Source organism: Schistocerca americana, chromosome 9 (assembly GCF_021461395.2).
Source record: "Schistocerca americana isolate TAMUIC-IGC-003095 chromosome 9, iqSchAmer2.1, whole genome shotgun sequence".
Lineage (NCBI taxonomy): Eukaryota > Metazoa > Arthropoda > Insecta > Orthoptera > Acrididae > Schistocerca > Schistocerca americana.
In genome coordinates this window covers 125,036,028-125,056,218 of record NC_060127.1, presented here as the reverse complement: position 1 = coordinate 125,056,218, position 20,191 = coordinate 125,036,028, and the positions used below count along the sequence as shown (strand labels likewise).

General features: G+C 42.9%; 1 protein-coding gene across 1 annotated transcript in view; it reads left to right on the top strand.

The window, feature by feature from the left end:
- LOC124550733 overlaps positions 1 to 20,191 on the top strand; it is a 51,825-nt gene that overhangs the window by 18,706 nt on the left and 12,928 nt on the right. The window contains exons 2-3 of the mRNA XM_047125454.1: positions 15,586 to 15,636; positions 18,290 to 19,283. Coding sequence (XP_046981410.1) covers positions 15,587 to 15,636; positions 18,290 to 19,283 — 1,044 coding nt within the window. The 5' untranslated portion in view covers position 15,586. The remainder of the gene's footprint in view (positions 1 to 15,585; positions 15,637 to 18,289; positions 19,284 to 20,191) is intronic.

The following is a 20,191-nucleotide window of genomic DNA, read 5'->3' as shown; positions in this document are numbered from 1 at the left end:
AATAAATAATCCAGAATTATAGTCTTCACATCTCCTGCCTTTAAACTAAACGAACTGTTTTGAAAGTTTCTGGACTTCAGTAGTAATTATTTTCAGACAGTATCTCAAACATGATGTTAAAGTGCTAAATCTTTGAACTTTGCAAACTCAAATATTAGCATCGAAGAAAATATCTGTCCGGTAATGTCCAGTACTATTCCTTGTAATGAATCTTATTTTATTTTGTATAATTCCCTTTATTTCATCAGGAAGAAAAAAGGTCTTTTAGTGTACTTCTTGTAGTGGGGATATTTTCATTTCTCTTTATCCGCAGATCGTGGTCTAGGGGCTAGCTTCGCTGCCTCTGGATCCTGGGTTCGATTCCCGGCCGGCTTGGGGATTTTCTCTACCCGGGGACTAGGTGTTTGTGTTGTCTTCCTCATCATTCGTGACAATGGCTACATAGGACTGTGAAAAAATTGGGACTTTGTACGCGCGCTGATGACCGCGCAGTTGTGCGCTCCACAAACAAAACATCATCATCAGTTTTCTTTGAAATTAAGAGTCGGTATTTTATTTCAGTTTAACACACCTTTACTTTATTTGAATTCTGTGTCCGGTAATGAACGATTGAAAGTAATGCTAACCCGCAAGAATGCTGTTCGACACTGAAAATAAAAAAATAATGCTTGCCACAACCATTTTGTGCCATACACTTAATAATAAGAACAAAATTAAATCTCTTCCAGTGTTGGCTAATAACTAACTATCTTTTCCTACTTTAAAGGCCACCTGTCACACAGAAAAAGCCTTGAAGGTGATAAGTAAAAGATTCCAGCTGATTATTAATCGACTTTTAAAGTAAGATCTTGTCGATAAGTCAACGATTTTAATATTGTACGACCAATCATCATGTCCCAAAATTCGTTAGTGCCAACAAAATACCAATCGTCGCTAGATAGGTTTCTATTCCGCAAAGCAAAAACCAGTCAGCTTTTTTACAACAATGACGCAACACACTATTCTCTCGACGAGTGCATAATTCTATAACTCTCCACGTCGATCACTCGATTCTATCAATGTGAACCAAATTCCTATCCCAAATGATTATAGCAACACTCAGTCATAAATGAATTTGCGGACTGGGAGACTAATACGATTTTAGAGAACCAGTGAGATCAGATCCGTTTACAATCACGACTTATTGACTACAATCTGGTCTCCGTACTGTCTACACAACGTAACACTCGCTTCGAATAAATATTTAACCCACTCCTCACTATCAAATAGCCAGATATCTTTCCTTACGTTAAACGTTCAACTCTTTAACCGTTTACTAAGAATTCACTAGGGGAAACAGTATCAATCCTCCGACTATATAGAGTTAATCAGTACCACAAAGCCGGCCGGGGTGGCTGAGCGGTTCTAGGCGCTACAGTCTCGAACCGCACGGCCGCTACGTCGCAGGTTCGAATCCTGCCTCGGGCACGGATGTGTGTGATGTCCTTAGGTTAGTTAGGTTTAAGTAGTTCTAAGTTCTAGGGAACTAATAACCTCAGCTGTTAAGTCCCATAGTGCTCAGAGCCATTTTTTTTAGCCAGTACCACTAAGAGCGAGCAGCACCATATCTCTAGGAAGAGTTCAGCGCCCCCTGTCAGCCCTGATTTAATTAGCTTCCCATCGGTGGTCGGCCCAGTTCTGTCGCAGACGTCGATAGCATCAATACTTACAAGGGAACCTCTCCATCGCACCCCCCTCAGATTTAGTTATAAGTTGGCACAGTGGATAGGCCTTGAAAAACTGAACACAGATCAATCGAGAAAACAGGAAGAAGTTGTGTGGAACTATGAAAAAAAAAGCAAAATATACAAAAATGAGTAGTCCATGCGAAGATAGGCAACATCAAGGATGATTTAAGCTCGGCAGCGCCGTGGTCCCGTGGTTAGCGTGAGCAACTGCGGTACGGGAGGTCCTTGGTTCAAGTCTTCCTTCGAGAGTAAATTTTTATTTTTTATTTTCAGACAATTATCAAAGTTCAGGCACTCACACATAATCAAGTTCGCTCTCCAAAATTCCAGGACATGTTCAGATTTGCTTGGACATATGCAGAATTTGACGGTCTACACACGGAAAAATTTGAAAACGTTAAAAACATATGTTTTGACAGAGCACAGGAACAAGTGTGCGACTGTGAAACTGTTGCATTCATTTTTTGCTGTTTATGTGACAAACTCTTATGGTTTCATCACTTTTTTGGGAGTGATTATCACATCCACAAGAAAACCTAAATCGGGCAATGTAGAAGAATCTTTTTACCCATTCGCCAAGTGTACAAGTTAGGTGGGTCGACAACATATTCCTGTCATGTGACGCACATGCCCTCACCAGTGTCGTATAGAATATATCAGACGTGTTTTCCTGTGGAGGAATCGGTTGACCTATGACCTTGCGATCAAATATTTTCGGTTACCATTGGAGAGGCACGTCCTTTCGTCTACTAGTCGCAAGGTTTTGCGGTGCGGTCGCAAAACACAGTCACTAAACTTACTACAGTGAACAGAGACGTCAATGAACGAATGAACAGATCATAACTTTGCGAAAATAAAGAAAAATTTTTCACTTGATGGGAGACTTGAACGAAGGACCTCTCGTTCCGCAGCTCCTCACGCTAACCACGGGACCACGGCGCTCCTCGGTTCAGATTATCCTTGCTGTTGCCCATCTTGGGCATGGACTACTCAGTTTGTATATTTTGCTTACTTTTTCATAGTTCCACACAACTTCTTCCTGTTTTCTCGATTGATCTGTGTTCAGTTTTTCAAGGCCTATCCACTGTACCAACTTATAACTAAATCTGAGGGGGGTGCGATGAGGAGGTTCCCTTGTTAGTAATAGGAACACGATACGTAACCTGCGTTCTGCGAGTAGTAATAGTGTGTAATGGAGCAAGCTGTTTTTCATTTATTTATAGAAATAAAGTGTCTGTTATTCTTGCAGAGTGTTTTGTACATATGATTGGATTCCTGTCCGGCTATTGCAACTTCTCTCCTTCCTTGCAGATTCCCACAGCAGCCAATACAACAAACTCCACTCAGCAAGTGCTACTGTTTTGCTGAGATTAGTGCCAACAGAGCTAGTAATAACTATACAAATGTCACCTGGTACTGAGAATAACCAGTTCAGTTCTTCTGAGTTGAGTCTTGTCCAAAATTGTTTTAACCACTGCTAATGTAACCCTTTGTAAAACCATTTAGCAACCATTTACTAGACAAGTGTAGAGCGATACCATTACTTTTAACAATTAATTCAATTTTTAGATGGCCTTCGACTCCTCTTCGCATGTCCGAATGCCATCAAAGTAATATTTGACACTCGAACCGTTCATGCTGCCTGCAAACTGTAAAAGGTTTCTTTGAAGCTCACGTTTGAATTCAGCCTCGCATCAGCACTGGTACAGTATAACATATGGTTCGAAAGGATACGTAAAAGTAACATATAATAATAACATCAAACACACATTTTATACATATTCTTTACAATACAGCCACTGCGACAATATATTGAGACGAAACAGACTACTGTGACGACACTTTCAGTAATAGGCTACAATTTCCTTTCGACCGGTCATACTGTCCATAAGAATCCCTAACATTGTTTTATATTCATTGCACAACTACCCTAATCCCAACCAAACTTCTCGTTCCTGAGACTCAAAATTTACTTCTCGACTCCTTTTTTGCTGTTGCGGGCTAGCACTACTTTCAGTTCGTAGTGCTGTGTACAACTGCTCTCCACCGTGGCGCGAATCAGCCACATACCTTTTTAAATCGCACACACTGTACGGTCCTCATTGTTATCCCAACATTGGGTGTTCAATGACTGGTGCAATGGGTTCTCAAATTTCCTTCAACTCAATTTCCCAATTTGTCTTCCCATTTTATAATTTTTCTTGTGAACACATAACACTACTCTTTCTCCTACTTGTTTTCTCAAACAGTCCTCTTCCTCCCACGCATATTTTGGCGACACATCGGGTGGACACAGAGGTAATTATGTACATTGGTCTGGAGGGAGCAGCGGGTATGTCTCCTATGTGTATTATATTTCTGAGTGCTATGTAAATATTTTAATGAGGCTGATCGTTTCCTTCATGAGCTATAGGAGTTTTGAATGTGGCAGTCCTATGAATGTCCGATTTAATTGAGAGAATTCGTGCCACTTTCCTCGGCACTGAATCACATGACTGTAGGTCAGTTTATTCGTGCTGTAATACCATTAAATGTTTCCAAACCGCTTTCACTCACTGTTTAAAATGTGGCGGAAGTTTTTGCTCTCTGCGTTTCAGTCATCTTCCGATTTAATGTTTGAATTCATTCCACTACCTATCTGCAAGGGACCGTGAATCTTTACGTCAGTTGGCTGTTTTGTGAGCCGATTAAAGCTTTTCGTAACTCTTGTTTGTGGAGTGCACTATGTTTCGCTTGCTTCTGTATCCTAGTAGTGTGCCAATCACGGACGATTCTAGAAGTCGGCCAAGAGGGGGTTACGGGGGGAGGGGTTTGGGGGAATGAAATATCGTTTAACAAAGGGAAAGCTGGGGTCCTCCACCCACAAATTGGGAAAATTTTGTGTTGCTTAAAGTAGTTTTGGTAACTGTTTTCGAGTTCAGGATAAAATCGTGTCTACAGAATGTTCATCGAGAGTAGTAACTGGCTTATTGTGACGAGCCAGTTGCTCGGCCACCATTGACCAGACGTTTTCAATTGATGAGAGATCTGGAGAATGTGCTGGCCAGGGCAGCAGTAGAACGTATTCTGTATCCAGAAAGGCCCGTACAGGACCTGTAACACGCAGTCGTGCATTATCCTGCTGAAATGTAGGGTTTCGCAGGGATCGAATGAAGGGTAGAGTCACGGGTCGTAACACATCTGAAATGTAACGCCCACTGTTCAAAGTGCCGTCAATGCGAACAAGAGGTGACCGAGACGTGTAACCAATGGCACCCCATACCATCACGCCGGGTGATACGCCAGTATGGCGATGACAAATACACGCTTCCAATGAGCGTTGCCATTCGTGCACCCAGGTTCGTTGTTGAGTACACTATCACAGGCGCTCCTGTCTGTGATGCAGCGTGAAGGGTAACCGCAGCCATGGTCTCCGAGCTGATAGTCTATGCTGGTGCAAACGTCGTCCAACTGTTCGTGCAGGTGGTTGTTGTCTTGCAAACGTCCCCATCTGTTGACTCAGGGATCGAGACGTGGCTGCACGATTCGTTACAGCCATGAGGATAATATGCCTGTCATCTCGACTGCTATTGATGCGAGGCCGTTGGGATCCAGCACGGCGTTTCGTATTACCCTCGTGTGAACCCACCGATTCCATATTCTGCTAACAGTCATTGGACCTCAACCAACGCGAGCAGCAATGTCGCGATACGATAAACCGCAATCGCTATAGGCAACATACGACCTTTATCAAAGTCGGAAACGTGACGGTACGCATTTGTCCTCCTTACACGTGGCTTCACAACAACGTTTCACCAGGCAACGCCGGTCAACTGCTGTTTGTGTATGAGAAATCGGTTGGAAACTTTCTTCATATCAGCACGTTGTGGGTGTCGCCACCGGTGCCAGTCTTGTGTGAATGCTCTGAAAAGCTAATCATTTGCATATCACAGCATCTTCTTCCTGTCGGTTAAATTTCGCGTCTGTAGCTCTTCATATCAAGTTGAAATACATTAAAATATGCACTGTCATCTTTGTTCCCAATTTATTAATTCACTTCTCCTTTTTTTTTTTTTGACCGAGCGAGGTGGCGCAATGGTAGCACACTGGACTCGCATTCGGGAGGACGACGGTTCAATCCCGTCTCCAGCCATCCTGATTTAGGTTTTCCGTGATTTCCCTAAATCGTTTCAGGCAAATGCTGGGATGGGTCCTTTGAAAGGGCACGGCCGATTTCCTTCCCAGTCCTTCCCTAACCCGAGCTTGCGCTCCGTCTCTAATGACCTCGTTGTCGACGGGACGTTAAACACTAACCTAACCTTCTCCTTTTTGTGAGGTTAATAACTGGCAACATAGCTATTTTTTCCTGTGATGTTCCTGCAATTGTCAGTCAACATATTTATGTAGACAGGAAACGACTACCCATATCACAAGAAGGTATAGGCGCAAATTTGTGGGAAAATATTTATGACAGTTTCAGATCAAGTTCTTTTTTCACGCTTTCACCATAAAATACCTTCTTTATGAAACAAAAGAGCTAGTAGTGCAGGTTGCTGATTATGAAATCATCCAGTTTCCCTAGGCCACGACTGAAGAATCTCTGAAATTCCTCAGCAACAGGTACTCAGTCTGCCTATGGGAGACACGTGGCTCATTGTAGAGGGCAATTTAGAATAGTTTGTCGAAATGTTAATTACATTCTGCTGCACATTTTTGCAGTCAAATGCTGCTTTTCGACTCTGATACGTGTGGCATCATATGGTGAGTAAACCTACAATGAAAGAAGTATTTGCTTTAGAATTAAATATACAAGTATTCATTTTATTTCATAGTGATTTAATGGCACCAAAATTATAAGAATAAAACATTGCTGCCCCCAATCAAGTACACCATCTAGTAAGGATAGGCTGATGGGGTAACAGTAACTCAGGCAGAAAATGGTTCAAATGACTCTGAGCACTATCGGACTTAACTTCAGAGGTCATCAGTCCCCTAGAACTTAGAACTACTTAAACCTAACTAACCTAAGGACATCACACACATCCATGCCTGAGGCAGGTTTCGAACCTGCGAGCCGGCCGAAGTGGCCATGCAGTTAAAGGCGCTACAGTCTGGAACCGCAAGACCGCTACGGTCGCAGGTTCGAATCCTGTCTCGGGCATGGATGTTTGTGATGTCCTTAGGTTAGTTAGGTTTATCTAGTTCTAAGTTCTAGGGGACTAATGACCTCAGCAGTTGAGTCCCATAGTGCTCAGAGCTATTCGAACCTGCGACTGTAGCGGTCGCACGGTTCCAGACTGTAGTGCCTAGAAACGCTCGGCCACACTGGCCGGCTACTCAGGCAGACTCTCTTCATAAGGAGCTACACGAGCAGTGGCCAATAAAAATCTCTCTATAAAACAAAATATTATTTTAAAATGACTGATTTATTTTGAGAGATTTAGGACCATTAAAACTGAAATTATCATAAATTTTACACATACTTTTTTAATTAAGTTATGGGATGGGTGAATCACAGCTCTTAGTGCTGGCAAACTGCAGGGAGCGGATGTGACCTTGAGATGTCCGATTTCGTGACAGGGAGTGGGTGTGACCTTGAGGTGTCCGATTTCGTGACAGGGAGTGGGTGTGACCTTGAGGTGTCCAATTTCCTGACAGGGAGTGGGTGTGACCTAGAGGCAACCAATTTCTTGACAGCCACTCTGGCAGGGTTTGTTCAAATTCCACAAGACAACTCTGCTACTGTGTCACTGTCAAGTCAGCCATGGTACCTGACTTAGAAGGCTATATTTACACTGTCATGAAATGAAAGGCTTGCTGGTTGTGGTTATGGGTAAATAGAGCTGTTTATCACACTCGTTCTGCAGAGGGTTGCTTCCTCTTGTGATAATCTTAACTTTCTATTTGGATTATCCTCCCCCCCCCCCCTCCTTTCCCTTCTTCAAGCCCAATTCCTGAAGCGTATATCAGGACCATAAAAACTGAAGTGTCTGCACAAAACCATTAAAATATGCATCTGAACTGAAAATAATGTGTATTATACACACAGTTAAACTCAAAGTGCTTTATATGTACATTATGCATGTGTTTGTCCCCAAATGGTCAAAATATGTAAATATGCATGGAAAAAGTGTACATATTTGGAGCCAGAATAGTAGTTAAATAGGTTAGTACTAAGTTTCTCCGATGTTAGTCAATCTGTATATTGAGCAAGCAGTAAACGAAACAAAAGAAAAATTCGTAGTAGGAATTAAAATCTATGGAGAAGAAATAAAAACTTTGAGGTTCGCTGATGACATTGTAATTTTGTCAGAGACAGAAAAGGACCTGGAAGAGCAGCTGAACGGAATGGACAGTGTCTTGAAAGGAGGATATAAGATGAACATCAACAAAAGCAGCAAAACGAGGATAATGGAATGTAGTCGAATTAAATCTGGTGTTGCTGAGGGTATAAGATTAGTAAATGAGTTTTGGTATTTGGGGAGCAAAATTACTGATGATGGTCGAAACAGAGAGGATATAAAATGTAGACTGGCAGTGGCACAATGGCAAGGAAAGCGTTTCTGAAGAAGAGAAATTTGTTAACATCGAGTATAGATTTAAGTGTCAGTAAGTCGTTTATGAAAGTATTTGTATGGAGTGTGGCCATGTTGGAAGTGAAACGTGGACGATAAATAGTTTGGACAAGAAGAGAATAGAAGCTTTTGAAATGTGGTGCTACAGAAGAATGCTGAAGATTAGGTGGGTAGATCACATAACTAATGAGGAGGTGTTGAATATAATTAGGGAGAAGAGAAATTTGTCGCACACCTTGACTAGAAGAAGGGATCGGTTGGTAGGACACGTTCTGAGGCATCAAGGAATCACCAATTTAGTACTGGAGGGCAGCTTGGAGGGTAAAAATCGTAGAGGGAGACCGGGAGATGAATACAGTTAGCAGATTCAGAAGGATGTAGGATGCAGTAGGTACTGGGAGATGAAGACGCTTGCACAGGATAGAGTAGCATGGAGAGCTGCATAAAACCAGTCTCTGGACTGAAGATCACAACAACAACTAAGTTTCAGCTATGTCCAATGATCCTATTTGTATAGAATTCTCATATTTACTAATCCATATAAATATTCACAACATGTATAATCTGCCCTATGCTTATTAAGGGGATATTAGCGATCGCAGCATACATAAACAGACAGCGACAGCTTGCGGAAAAACAGCCTCCGCGCATTAAGTTCGCCAAAAACGGAATTTACACGAGCATTGGCGAGAAAGAAGACTGACGTCAGGTACAACCGACATAATCCTTAGTTGTGACTTTAGCTAAGACCAACATAAACTTTGAATAAAAAGAGATCTACTTCAGTCATGTGCTTAGTTACAAGTCTCCTTGCGGCAAAGACGTAAGTGTCACATAAACTACAACCTCCTTTTTAACGTACAGCATCCTTCTAGTGTTCCCATTAACTTTCATACTTCATCAGCAAACCTAGGGTGCTTCAGCTGTGCTGCTAACAGGTATCACGTGTCCGCTTTCACAGTTTAAACATCTGCTTACGTTCTCTAGGGCCGCTAAGAACAGTTTAGGGAACATGCATTTTTTTTTGACACTGTCTCCAGTTTTGATTTCCTCATTACTCTGTTCAATTATAATGGAAGTCGTAGTATGAACCTAAATATTTAGTCAGTATACTTGCACGAGCGCAGTGCTCTTAAGTGTTGTCATTAAAGATTTTGTTGAACTAAGTGAAGGGCTTTCATACTCATTGCTCTGTTCAATAATTACGTTCATGATGTACAGCCAAGCAGTAGTAGCCGAACGCGACAGACGCAGCAACAGATAAGTAAACCGCATTTGCGACATTTACGAGTTCCTAACCAGGAGCGAATTTTATTATATTGTCTGTGTGCTTTAATAGTTTAGTTTCTTGAGTTTCTGCGTGTCAATTTAAAATCTAATAGCCACAGTTTTCGCGTTTTCGTTTGCGTTAGAAAGTAAACCGATTTTGTGGTATATTACAAGTTCCTTGTCAGGGGGAAAATATTTAGTTTCACCTGAGTGCTTCGGTAGTAAGGTTCTTGAATATCTGCGTATTACTAGACACAGTTCATGCGTTTTCGTCAGGGTCTGCAGTAGATTTCCGTAGCTCGAATCGATAGTCCGTTTATCTGCATAGTTTAGTTTTCCACGGTCTTTGATATGGCCAGGTACTGCGATTGTCGTGAGCGGATGCGAGCCTAGATGGTGACACTTCGCTCTCAGTTTCAGGCTGTGATGGCTTCGGTTACACAGCTTGAGGCTGCAGTGGATGGGCAGCACTGTTGTGGAACGGCCGTGGGGATCCAACGGACGTCCAGCGCGTCAGAGTCCTCCGATCGGTCCTCACCGGTGGCCAACCCAGTTATTGCTCGCACTGAGGCTGACCCCTCACCTGCGGTCGAGTGGGAGGTCGCTCCAGGGCGAAGCCGGCGGCGAAAGACTTCCCATGCGGCCGCACGTAAGGCCTCTCCGGTTTGTCTGGCAAACAGGTTCCACCTACTGTCTGTGGCTGACACTGTCGCTGAGCCGGATGCCTTTGCCTGTCCTGTTTCAGAGGAAACCACTTAGCCTGCAAGATCCGGGCAATCGCAGAGGGTGGGACTATTGGTAGTTGGGAGCTCCAACGTTAGACGCGTTATGGGGCCCCTTATGGACTTGGCTGAGAAGGAGGGAAAGAAAACCAATGTTCACTCCGTGTGCATACTGGGTGGAGTTATTCCAGATGTGCAAAGGGTCCTCCCGGATGCCATGAAGAGCACAGGGTGCAGACAACTGCAGGTGGTCGCTCACGTCGGTACCAATGATGTGTGTCGCTTTGGATCAGAAGAGATTCTCTCTGATTTCGAGCGGCTAACAGAAATGGTAAAGGCTGCCAGTCTTGCTTGCAAGATGAAAGCAGAGCCGACCATTTGCAGCATAGTCGACAGGACCGATTGCGGACCTCTGGTACAGAGCCGACTGGAGGGTCTGAATCAGAGGCTCAGACGGTTCTGCGACCGTGTAGGCTGCAGATTCCTCGAAGTGCGCCAAAGGGTGGTTGGGTTTGTTGCTGTTAGAAGTAGTTTAACTTGTCGCGAAATTGAAGTAGGTACTTCCTGTGAGTTAGTATGGGCAGAGGTCATTGTTGGCAACCGGAACAAAATAATAATTGGATCCTTTTACCGACCTCCCAGTTCAGATGATTCAGTTGCTGAAAGGTACAAAGAAAACTTGAGTCTGATTTGAAACACGTACCTGACTCATAGGATAATAGTTGGTGATGACTTTAATTTACCCTCGATATGTTGGCGAAAATACATGTTTATTTCCGGAGGTACGCATAAAATATCATTCCAAATTGTGTTAAACGCATTCTCTGAAAATTATTTCGAGCAGTTAGTTCATGAGCCCACGCGAATAGTAAACGGTTGTGAAAACACACTTGACCTCTTAGCAACAAATAATCCTGAGTTAATGACCAGCATCAAAACCGATATGGGGGTTAGTGAGCACAGGGTTGTCGTGGCGAGATTGAACATTGTTATCCCCAAATCCTCGAAAAGCGAAAAATATACCTATTCAAAAAAGCAGATAAACATTCACTTGACGCCATCCTGAGAGACAATCTCCACTCATTCCAAATTAGTAATATAAGTGTAGACCACATGTGGCTTAAATTCAAAGAAATAGTATCGGCAGCAATTGAGAGGTTTATACCAAATAAACTAACAAACGACGCAGCTGATCCTCCTTGGTACACAAAACGGGTTGGAACACTGTTACAGAAACAACGAAACAATCATGCCAAATTTAAACAGACGCAAAATCTCCAAGATTGGCGATTCTTTACAGAAGCTCGAAACTTGGCGCGGAGTTAAATGCGAGACGCCTATAGCAGTTTCCACAACGAAACTTTGTCTCGAAACCTGGCAGAAAATCCAAAGAGGTTCTGGTCGTATGTGAAGAAACAATCAATGCCTTCTCTGCGCCATAACAATGGAGATACTATCTAAGACAGTGCTGCCAAAGCAGATTTACTAAACACAGCCTTCCGAAATGCCTTCACAAAAGAAGACGAAGTAAATATTCCAGGATTCAAATCGAGAACAGCAGCCAACATGAGTAACGTAGAAGTAAATACCCTCGGAGTTCTGAAGCAACTCAAATCACTTAATAAAAGCAAGTCTTCTGGTCCAGACTGTATACCAGTTAGGTTCCTTTCAGGGTATGCTGATGCATTAGCTCCATACTTAACAATCATAAACAACCGTTCGCTCGACGAAAGATCCGTACCCAAAGACTGGAAAGTTGCAAAGGTACACCAATATTCAAGAAAGGTAGTAGGAGTAATCCACTAAATTACAGGCCCATATCGTTAACGTCGATATGCAGCAGGAGTTTAGAACATACATTGTGTTCGAACATTATGAATTACCTCGAAGGAAACGGTCTACTGACACACAGTCAACATGGGTTTAGAAAACATCGTTCCTGTGAAACACCACTAGCTCTTTATTCACATGAAGTGCTGAGTGTTATTGACAAGGGATTTCAGATAGATTCGGTATTCCTGGATTTCCGGAATGCTTTTGACACTGTACCACACAAGCGGCTCGTAGTAAAATTACGTGCTTATGGAATATTGCCTCAGTTATGTGACTGGATTTGCGATTTCCTGTGAGAGAGCTCACAGTTCGTAGTAATTGACGGAAAGTCATCGAGTATAACAGAAGTGATTTCAGGTGTTCCCCAAGGTAGTGTTATAGGCCCTTTGCTGTTCCTTATCTATATAAACGATCTGGGAGACAATCTGAGCATCCGTCTTCGGTAGTTTGCAGATGACGCTCTCGTTTATCGACTAATAAAGTCATCAGAAGATCAAAACAAACTGCGATACGATTTATAAAAAAATAACGAACACTGTGAGGTCATCCACATGAGAACTAAAAGGAACTCGTTAAACTTCGGTTACACAATAAATCAATCTAATCTAAAAGCCGTAAATTCAACTAAATACCTATGTATGACATCGAACAAGTTCGAAGAAAGGCAGCACGTTTTGTATTATCGCGAAATATGGGAGAGAGTGTCACAGGAATGATACGGGACTCGGGCTGGAAATCGTTAAAAGAAAGACGTTTTTCGTTGCGACGGAATCTTCTCACGAAATTCCAATCACCAACTTTCTCCTCCGAATGCGAAAATATTTTGTTGACACCGACCTACATAGGGCGGAACGATCACCACGATAAAATAAGGGAAATCAGAGCTCGTACGGAAAGATATAGGTGTTCATTCTTTGCGCGCTATATGAGATTGGAATAATAGAGAATTGTGAAGGTGGTTCGATGAACCCTCTACCAGGCACATAAATGTGATTTGCAGAGTATCCATGTTAGATGTGCAAATGACGTTCTGTGTTATATCAGCTTCTCAAAACAGCTTTTTAATTTGTCTGATTAATGTTCTGTTCTGTGTGACTGGTGATAATTTTAATGGATATCACGTATATTACGAACATGAGGTCGACATGTGTGTTACTTGTTCAGTTTCTTGTGAAAGAGAATAATCACAACGTTGTTCCAGTTTTGGGGTCGTTTAGCGTAAATACGACTCCTCCGGCAAAAATTTCGAAGTTTCTGCGGGGATATTTTCTGAATATCTCGGTTCAAGGGACCTGCGGCTCGTCACATAGCAGGACAAAGCGAAACAGAGTAATGCGATATCTCTCAGACAGACCCTATGGTACAATGGTTTGGATGCCGTCGCTGTGGGAAAATTTCACCACAGTTCGTAGTGCCGCTCTTTCAGTGCACTCAATGAATTCATACACGAGGTAGCAGTAAACCTATCCATTACCGTTAATGCACATTTTACACTGCTGGAAAATAAACCTAAGCAAAAACAAGCAGTGCTGAATGCATGATTGAGGACATGGAGAAAAGTGGGCGTTACTGTTGTCAAGAAGAAGTTCCATGCGGAAATGGAAGAATATTCTTTCCAAACAAGGCGCACAGCACGTCCCGTCGATATTTGCACTGTTATCATGTTGTTTTAATGGTCTTGCCAATGCTTTGCAATTGCTAAATATGTATGGGAATTGGATGTATGTACCAGTCTCCTTCTCCATTTTCTCTCTGTACATCTCTCCGTTCTCCTCACGTGGATCATCTCCTTCTCCCTCCTCTCTCTCTCTAATTTTCTCTTCCTCTCTCCCTGTGCATCACTTCCTCCCCCCTCTGTATATCCCCTTCCTCCCTCTCTAATCTTGAGCCTTTTTTTATTGCTATTTGCAAATTCAGATTACATAGTGAACTTTCCCACTTCCTCTGAAAATTGACTGGGAGGACGAAATCAGGACAGCACATTGTTGTTTAGACAGTTTGTGTTTGAAAATATACGAAATGAGAAAGAATATACATACGAGGGTGAGTAAAATGAAAACCTTAAATTTGTAATAACAAATCGAAATTTCGCACCGTTATCCTGTAAGTTGGTAAACTTGCTACAAAGAGCGTGCAGAATGGCCTGTAGGTGGCAGCATAGTGCAGATGCACACATACCGTCGCAGTATCAGTATAAAGATGACCGCTCCACTTGCGACTTGCACCAGGGAAGAACAGCGTTCTGTTATTCGGTTTTTGCGTAGTGAAGGTGTGAAACCTGTTGAAATTCATCGACGAATGAAGGTTCAGAACGGTGATGCATGTGTGTCACAGCAGCAAGTCTACGAATGGAGTAGGAAGTTCGCAAATGGTGTGACTTCATTGGAAGATGCTCCTCGTCCAGGTCAGGCACAACGAGTTGTGACTCCACAGAACATTGCACCAGTTGAAGCCATAGTGAAGGAAAACCGCCAAGTGACACGGAATGACATTGCAACATCTTTACAGATTAGTCATGGGTCAGCACACCACATTGTGCATGATGTGCTGCAGTTTCACAAAGTGTCTGCAGGATGGGTGCCACGGCAGCTGACACCTGAAATGAGAGAACGACGTGTTGATGCTTGTGAAGAACTTTTTCGGCGCTTTGAACGAGAAGGTGATGGCTCCCTTGCAAGAATCGTTACTGGCGACGAAACCTGGGTTCACCAACCGGAAACGAAGAGAGTGAGCAAGGAATGGCGCCATTCCTCATCACCAAAACCAAAGAAGTTTCGAACAGAACCATGAGCAGGGAAGGTTATGATGACCCTCTTTTGGGACGAAAAAGGCGTCAGTTTTGATCATTACATGCCTAGAGGGACCACTGTCATCAGTGCATCATACAAAGATCTCCTAAAAAATCATCTGCGGCCTGCAATCAAATCAAAGCGACGTGGATTTCTGTCAGCAGCTGTCCTTTTACAACATGACAATGGAAGGCCCCACACTGCCCGTACAACAGTTGCAACAATCACAGAACTGCATTTTGAGTGTCTTGCTCATCCACCATACTCACCAGACCTTGCCCCAAGTGATTTCCATATGTTTGGACCACTCAAAGACGCAATGGGAGGAAAGAAGATCCGTTCTGATGAAAAGGTACGCCACGTGGTGCATGAGTAGTTGCGAGTACTACCAAAAGAATTTTTTCTAAAGGAGTTTATGCACTTTGTAAGAGCTGGATGACTTGCATTGAGCGTGGGGGAGATTATGTTGAAAAGTGATACAGCTCTGTACCACTTCCGCACAATAAACAATATTTTAAAAAATATTTAAAATTTTCATTTGACTCACCCTCGTATATTGCCCATGCATGCTTTGGAGAGAGTGTGAGAACATATGATTGCTATCTGGTTATAGTTTTTAATAAAAAAAAATCATGATGCAATTAATACAGCTTGCCATTTCTGTGTTCATATTCCCATTTTTATTTTCCAGAATGCCTACGCTACAGGACATAGTAACTGCAATGGCATCTGGTCATGGAGGGTGAGTATTCTGTTTATTCTTTATGGAATTTGCAAAAGGTCTGTTGTACCTACAGCAGCTGATTGACATTGCCAGGCAGTCTTGATACACCAACACGAGGGCATTGCCTACAAGGTAAGAGGATGCTAGTTTCACCAATTGTATACTTACCCCTGTGGACAATGCTGGTACGGCGCTGTTGTGCTGTGGCACTTGGCTCAGAGAGAGCCAATTCATACACTGGTAGCGGAAGAAATCTCCATAATAAACATTTGGCTAATAAAGTGAGGTGGCGGTGTACAGGTTCTAATCACCAGGCAATTCTTTAAAATGACAACGAGATCGTTTCTGAATCGCATATTATTAATTATTTCCTTTTCAACAATTTTAAATTTACCTTTATTCATGTTTTAATTATTACATTTTATCACTTTAATAAGTTACGCACTTGGCAAGTCTGCTGTAGACTTTACCTGTTGCACTATTTACTTAATGCATTCTCTACAATTTTATAGGCTTTGTAGACGTACAGTAGCGACAGCTAACGAGCTTATGGGACAAACATATGTTGTGCTACTGTACTGCAGTGTGTTATGAAAAGCAGCGCTATTGGTAGCATGACTCCGCCGGAACTGTGGGTTGGTTTACACCGTATTTTAAATGTGTGACAAGCTAACCTGATTTTGTGAACATTTTACGGCTTTTTTTTATATAGTAGTATATGTGAGAAAATAGGTATGCTTCGTCATATTTTAAGCTCATGTTTCCACATGTATGACAGTAATAATTTTTCATTATGGAAAATTTTATTGTTTTAAGATGTAATCTGTTAGTTGTATTTCATTTTTTGAAGCTATAAAAATGATCATTTCTGGGCAAAAGTCTTGTGATCATTGACGAAAATAAAAGAAAAAGGAATTTATTCTTCACTTCCCGGATCACTGTTTTAATTCGCGACTATGACGCAGCTCCGGAAGTGATTCATAGTATCTTCTTGACACAGTTGCCCTTAAACATCACTTTCAATAATTAAAAATCCCAAATCGTTGAAACTTGTCTTCTAAGAAGAGGATTCAAAGCCATTTTTTGTTCAACTTCAAATATGAAACTGCCATTTTGCAGTTGTTCTTTGTGATCATAAGTGATGTTCTTAGAGTGTGTCCAGGATTAGGAAATCAATGTTTGATGTCTTATTGGTGCTGACTGGGATGAAGTGAGTTGCGGTAAACATCGTCTTTTCGTGGAATCGAACTAATATGAAACGTACAATGAATAATATAAAACAGCCAAAATTCCGTTAACCATTCTTTTAAAACTGTTGCGGTCTTGCCAACTCAAGCGCCACGCGTTTCTATGGATCCTACTGCGAGTTTGATGTGATAGAGATCGAAGTCTGAGAGATGAATGTTGCCTTAACTCATCGCAGCTGTCCATCAGGTGATTCAGCCAAACAAGCCATTTACATCTCCGTCATGCACGACTGTAAGGGAGATGACACAACAGAATATTTAATTTTAAATTTTGATGGCGCTAGCCATTAGGTTGCAGACTAGATAGCAGCCGTCATTTAAGAGGCCATCCAGTTACCTCCAGTGAAGGGAGAGGTGGAACAAGTGAGTGGTTCGTACATCATTTGCTGCTGAAATGAAAAACTTGTTTCTACTTTTCTAATGGTATCGGAAAACTTGTGCAATGATCGACCGATTGCACTGACAAGCAGGCTTCCTATCTAGAAAAATGGTACCATTGTAAATTTAATACTGTTATGATAAATCTGTAAACTATACTTTTTCATGTTACTTTGAGCTACGAGGGTAATCCCAAAAGTAAAGCCTCCTATTTTTTTATACGCACATAGACCTGTTTGTTTCTACAATGTTTTGCATCAGTTTACAGCTTGAACATTTAGCTATTTTTCGACATAATCACCATTTCTGCCGATGCATTTTTGTAGATTCTGTGGCAGTTTTTGTATGCCCATGTCATACCACCTCGCCGCCATGCTGTTCAGAAAGTTGCGAACCTCTTCTTTCACTTCGTCGTCGGAGCTGAATCGCTTTCCGGCCAAACGTTCTTTTAACCTAGGGAACAGGTGATAGTCACTGGCGCCAAGTCAGGACTATAGGGTGGGTGGGTGATTATGTTCCACTGAAACTGTTGCAGGAGAGCAACGGTTTGCCGAGCTATGTGTGGGCGAGCGTTGTCGGAGAATGTGTGCGCCGTTGCTCAACATTCCTCTTCTCGGGTTCTGAATTGCCCGTTTGAGTTTTTTCAGAGTCTCACAGTACCTGCCAGTGTTAACTGTGGTCCCAGCGATTCAGCTCCGATGACGAGGTGAAAGAAAAGGTTCATAACTTTCTGAACAGCACGGCGGCGAGCTGGTACGACATGGGCAAACAAAACCTGCCACAGCGTCTACAAAAATACATCGACAGGAATACTGATTAGGTCGAAAAATAACTAAATGTCCAAGCTGTAAACTGACGTAAGCCATTGTAGAAATAAACAGGTCTATGTACTTATGAAAAAATAGGAGGCCTTACTTTTGGGATTACCCTCGTATATGCATACATTCATATACAGCAAGGGTGTTTTACCCTCGCCCTTGAGCACACGAAAACCATCGTCATAATCACTATCATCATCATCATCGTTATCATCTTGCTTGTTGTAGGTCTGCTGCTCTGGAATACAATAAAGGACCACACTCTACAGGAGAGGGGGACCGGTACGAGGAGCGCCTGCTGGCCCTGGTCTTCCTCCGCTGCGTGCGGTATGGGCTACACTTTCAGTTGTGTGCCAACAATGGCGATGCTGGGAAGTTCGATGACGTGGTGTTGGTATGGCGACCTGAGGGACAAAATGAGGTGAACACCCTGCTCGTCCAGCTCAAGCACAAGACCTCCTCGACGGCCATGACCGTACACAGTGGCGCGTGGCTGTCAAAGGCCACGAAATGCGACTTCGGGCTCAGGATGTACTGCACCTCTTACAGAGAAATTAGCCAGACACTGGATACGAACAGAGCCACATTCGCCCTGTTGACGAACGCCTGTCTGGGCGACAGTAGCCTCGACATACTTGAGCGCCAGTATGAGGGCACCTTCCCAGGTCTGGAGCTGCTAGAGACTGGTGGCCACCTGTACAAGCTCAAACCGAACAGCGAACAGGTTTGGAAGGCAGTCCATGAGGACATCAGCTTTGTGGAGAATTTCTACCTGCTGTGCCAGCAGAGCAGTTCTAATAACATTGTAGGCGACATTTGCAGGGAGCTGGAAGAATTGCTGGGCGCCGGTGACCTATGCGAAACCTTGTGTGACAGCTTGTGCAAGAGCATCAGGGACTGGATGAACAACCAGAGCGCGTGTTTGACGAGTGCTTGGAGCACATGGCAGGCACTCGTGGACGAATACGTCAGGAAGCAGGTGACCGAGTGCAGAGTAGTTACCACCAGACTGGAGTACTGCAATGTGGAAAATGTTCGGAGCTACGTGGAGTCGTGTAACCCAGCGTGGTTGAGGCCTCCAGGAAGGCAAATGGAGGCTCTCTCTGCTACGAAGATTCACCAGGCACTGGCTAATGAAACGCACATCATGGTGGCTGTGGACCGATTCAGATTGCTGCGACACCGGATTCTCCGCTATTGGGGACCGTACTGCCGATGGCTGGTAAGTTTCAGAGTGATGGAAGCTAGTAAAAAATTGTTATTTTAACTTGACATTTGATGCAATCAAAGAACATATTTTATTTTACTAACCACTGTCAGCAACTATTGGTCATCATCAAAAAGATTGAAAATAGTGTGAGATGGTAATCAACTAATACTTTATCAGATGGAATACATATACAGGGTGTTACAAAAAGGTACGGCCAAACATTCAGGAAACATTCCTCACACACATAAATAAAGAAAAGATGTTATCTGGACATGTGTCCGGAAACGCTTAATTTCCATGTTAGAGCTCATTTTAGTTTCGTCAGTATGTACTGTACTTCCTCGATTCACCGCCAGTTGGCCCAATTGAGGGAAGGCAATGTTGACTTCGGTGCTTGTGTTGACATGCGACTCATTGCTCTACAGTACTAGCTAGCATCAAGCACATCAGTACGTAGCATCAACAGGTTAGTGTTCATCACGAACGTGGTTTTGCAGTCAGTGCAATATTTACAAATGCGGAGTTGGCAGATGCCCATTTGATGTATGGATTAGCACGGGGCAATAGCCGTGGCGGAGCACGTTTGTATCGAGACAAATTTTGCAGAACGAATGTGTCTCGACAGGAAGACGTTCGAAGCAATTGATCGGCGTCTTAGGGAGCACGGAATATTCTAGCCTATGACTCACGACTGGGGAAGATCTAGAACGACGAGGACACCTGCAAAGGACAAGGCAATTCTTCGTGCAGTTGACGATAACTCTAATGTCAGCGCCAGAGAAGTTGCTGCTGTACAATGTAACGTTGACCACGTCACTGTATGGAGAGTGCTACGAGAGAACCAGTTGTTTCCGTACCATGTACAGCGTGTGCAGGCACTATCAGCAGCTGATTGGCCTCCACGGGTACACTTCTGCGAA